This window comes from Arachis ipaensis, chromosome B09 (genome assembly GCF_000816755.2).
Source record: "Arachis ipaensis cultivar K30076 chromosome B09, Araip1.1, whole genome shotgun sequence".
Lineage (NCBI taxonomy): Eukaryota > Viridiplantae > Streptophyta > Magnoliopsida > Fabales > Fabaceae > Arachis > Arachis ipaensis.
This window is the reverse complement of record NC_029793.2, coordinates 48684982-48687830: the sequence shown is the minus strand read 5'-3', so window position 1 is coordinate 48687830 and position 2849 is coordinate 48684982. Positions and strand designations below refer to the sequence as shown.

The window sequence follows — 2849 nt, the reverse complement described above, 5'->3', positions numbered from 1 at the left end:
GCAATTAGATTATATATGAAAAAAAAAAAAACTATGTCAATTCACACAAACTTCATTATCGAGTGAAATATGAATACAGTTTGAATGAAATTGACGTTTTACTTACACTTAAAATGATTTGGTGATTATTAATTATATGACACAAGGTAGGTATAGAAGATGGCAGTGACATAAATTACCTTTAATTCAACATCAACGAAGTCAGAACCCAACTCAATGGCTAGACGTAGAGTACTCTGTCGCTTGCTTTCGTCACCATCATACTGTCCTCCTTCCCATATTGGTCTGATACCAAAGTACAATTCATCAACACACACATTATGTACGTAATACATGCACCATCAGGCTAATTTTTTTTATATTGGTTAAATATATGTGTAATATATTGTTATTGAAAAATTAGGTGTTTTTTTTTATATAGTATTTTATTTAAATCGGACGGTCCGATTTGTTTGATAAAAAAAATAAACTACAAATCGGAGGGTCCGATTTACTTTAAGAAGAAAATAAATACCAAATCAAAGTCCGATATGTATTTTTTATTTTTTTTAATTTGTTAAAATGAAAATCGGACGGTCCGATTAGAATTTTTAACTTTTTTTATTTTTTTTTCAAACTCAAAATGAAGAGTCCGTTTTCTGCTAACACTATATATATATAAAACATCTCTCTTCTCCACATTGTTGTATTGCTACATTCTCTTCTCCATATAAAAAATCAAAAACGGCACCATCAAAAGCTAAGTCAATATAAAAATTTTGCAGTACAATACTATAAATTTCACAATTTATACATCATCCATATTCATATTTTTAAATCTTCTTATTATTGCATGGTGAAGATTTTTATGTTTATGTTCAATATTAGGTGAGTAGGTGACAGTTAACATAACACGGTTTTTTCAATGAGATATAAATATATTGACCGTGTTAATTTTTAATGTTTAAATAAAAAAGCTTTGAAATAAATTTTCCTTTTTTAATGAATTTAATGTTGATGCAAATATTTGATTCGGTCATACAATTACAATCATTCTTTTAGATGATCATTCACGTAATTAATATAAAAGATAATTATTTTAAATAATTGAATGCACGTGTAAAATAATTTTATACTGGCAGCATATTAAAATTAATATTTTTAATATTTTCAAAAAACTTTAGTCTCATGCGATATCTCTGTGTTATATTACAGTTTTAAAATTTTAAAAAATACATATCTAAAGTTAGAAAACAATATTAAATTACCAAATATATAATTTTTGATGTGTAATTTTAAAAATAGATCTTCTCGAATTTTTTTTAACATGATCTTGTATGTAATTAATAAGGTATAACATCTCATTATACAATACTTTTTTCACAATTTTTTAGAGACATTCTTTTATATATTTTCTTTTGATTCCTTAAGTGAGACATTACATTTGAACTTGTTAAAGTGAAATGGAAAGTTATGTGTGGATCTATTTTTTTTAATACAATTTTGTAAATGTATAAAGTTCCTAAAAAATTTAAATTAATAGAACGAAGAACATAAATAATTATATGTGTAACAAACACATACGTACACATTGATAAATGATAATAATATTGTGATGGTAACATGATTATTTATTTATTACCTGTAAGTGATTAAGGTGGGCAAAGGGCGGTTGTTGATGAGAAGTTGAAGATGATGTGAAGGATTGAAGTTCTTCAACAAGTCCAACCGAACCTCAACAAGGTCAGCACCAGCTTCTTTAGCTTTCCACATCACAATCAACGCTTCTTCCACTGATTTCGCCATTATTACTGCACATACTAGACATGAGTTTTTTCTTCCTCTTCTTCTTCCTCCTCCACCCGCCACTGTTCCAAGATCCTTCCCTACTAACTGTATGTATTTTTTGTTAGATATACAAGGATCGGATCTATATATAGTTCCTCTAAATAAGAAAATGAGAACTTAATCACTCTCAAATCAAAATAATAAAATTTATGGATGATAAAAATTATAAATTTAATAATAATTAATTCTTTCCTTTGTGATTTTTAATTTTTTTTACTTTAAAAGATTTTTTCTAAAAAGATTTATTTATCTTTTAATTAATAATATAAAATTTTAAAAATAAATAATTTTATGATATAATATCATAATTTTAATGAGTAGAAAATATAAAATTTCAATTTTTGTGGTTTCTATTAAGACAAGTGGAATAGATTTATACACAACACAATACATATAAAAATTAAAGAAAATATATACATTTTACTGACGGATCGGATTTCGTTCATAGAAATTTTCATCCTATTCTTATTCCTAACCATGCATATTGGAAAGAGAACCGAAAAAAAAAGAAGAAATAAAATAGTGATGTCATTTGGATGCATGATGAATATTAGAATAACTAACATGACATGATGAAATATATATCAATTAATATTATGAATTTAATAAACTACAATGTTTCTTTTTGTTTATTTATTTATTTATTTATTTTTGTTCCTAACTCTTCTTGCGAAGCAATTGCATGTTGTTGTACAAGAAAATGAATACCGGAACATTAGCCATGGTCATTTCGAAGGGATCGAAACGAGTAGTAGTGGAGGATAATCAACAAAACGAGCGAGTGATCGAGTAAGATAAGCTTCAGAGAGAAAATAGAACGAATAAGAAAAAAATAAAAGAAAAAGAAAATGTTGCATGTTCAAGAGATCGAATAGGCTATTTAAGTAGGCATTGGCTGGTGTCTGATGAGGTATATTATCATGCCTATATATGTTGATATTCATGTATATATAAATAGTATAGTAATTAATTACATTAGAAGTTAATTTTGATACGCTACAACTCTGACAGTGTTACATACA

General features: G+C 26.4%; 1 protein-coding gene across 2 annotated transcripts in view; it reads right to left on the bottom strand.

Moving 5' to 3' along the window:
* Positions 1–2727, bottom strand: part of LOC107616730 (bifunctional 3-dehydroquinate dehydratase/shikimate dehydrogenase, chloroplastic-like) — a 15176-nt gene extending 12449 nt beyond the window's left edge. For both annotated transcript variants that reach the window (XM_016318664.2, XM_021111596.1), the window contains exons 1-3: positions 2536–2727; positions 1622–1872; positions 180–285 (exon numbers count right to left, since the gene is read on the bottom strand). In XM_016318664.2, the coding sequence (XP_016174150.1) occupies positions 180–285; positions 1622–1872; positions 2536–2556 (378 nt within the window). In that variant the 5' untranslated portion in view covers positions 2557–2727. The remainder of the gene's footprint in view (positions 1–179; positions 286–1621; positions 1873–2535) is intronic.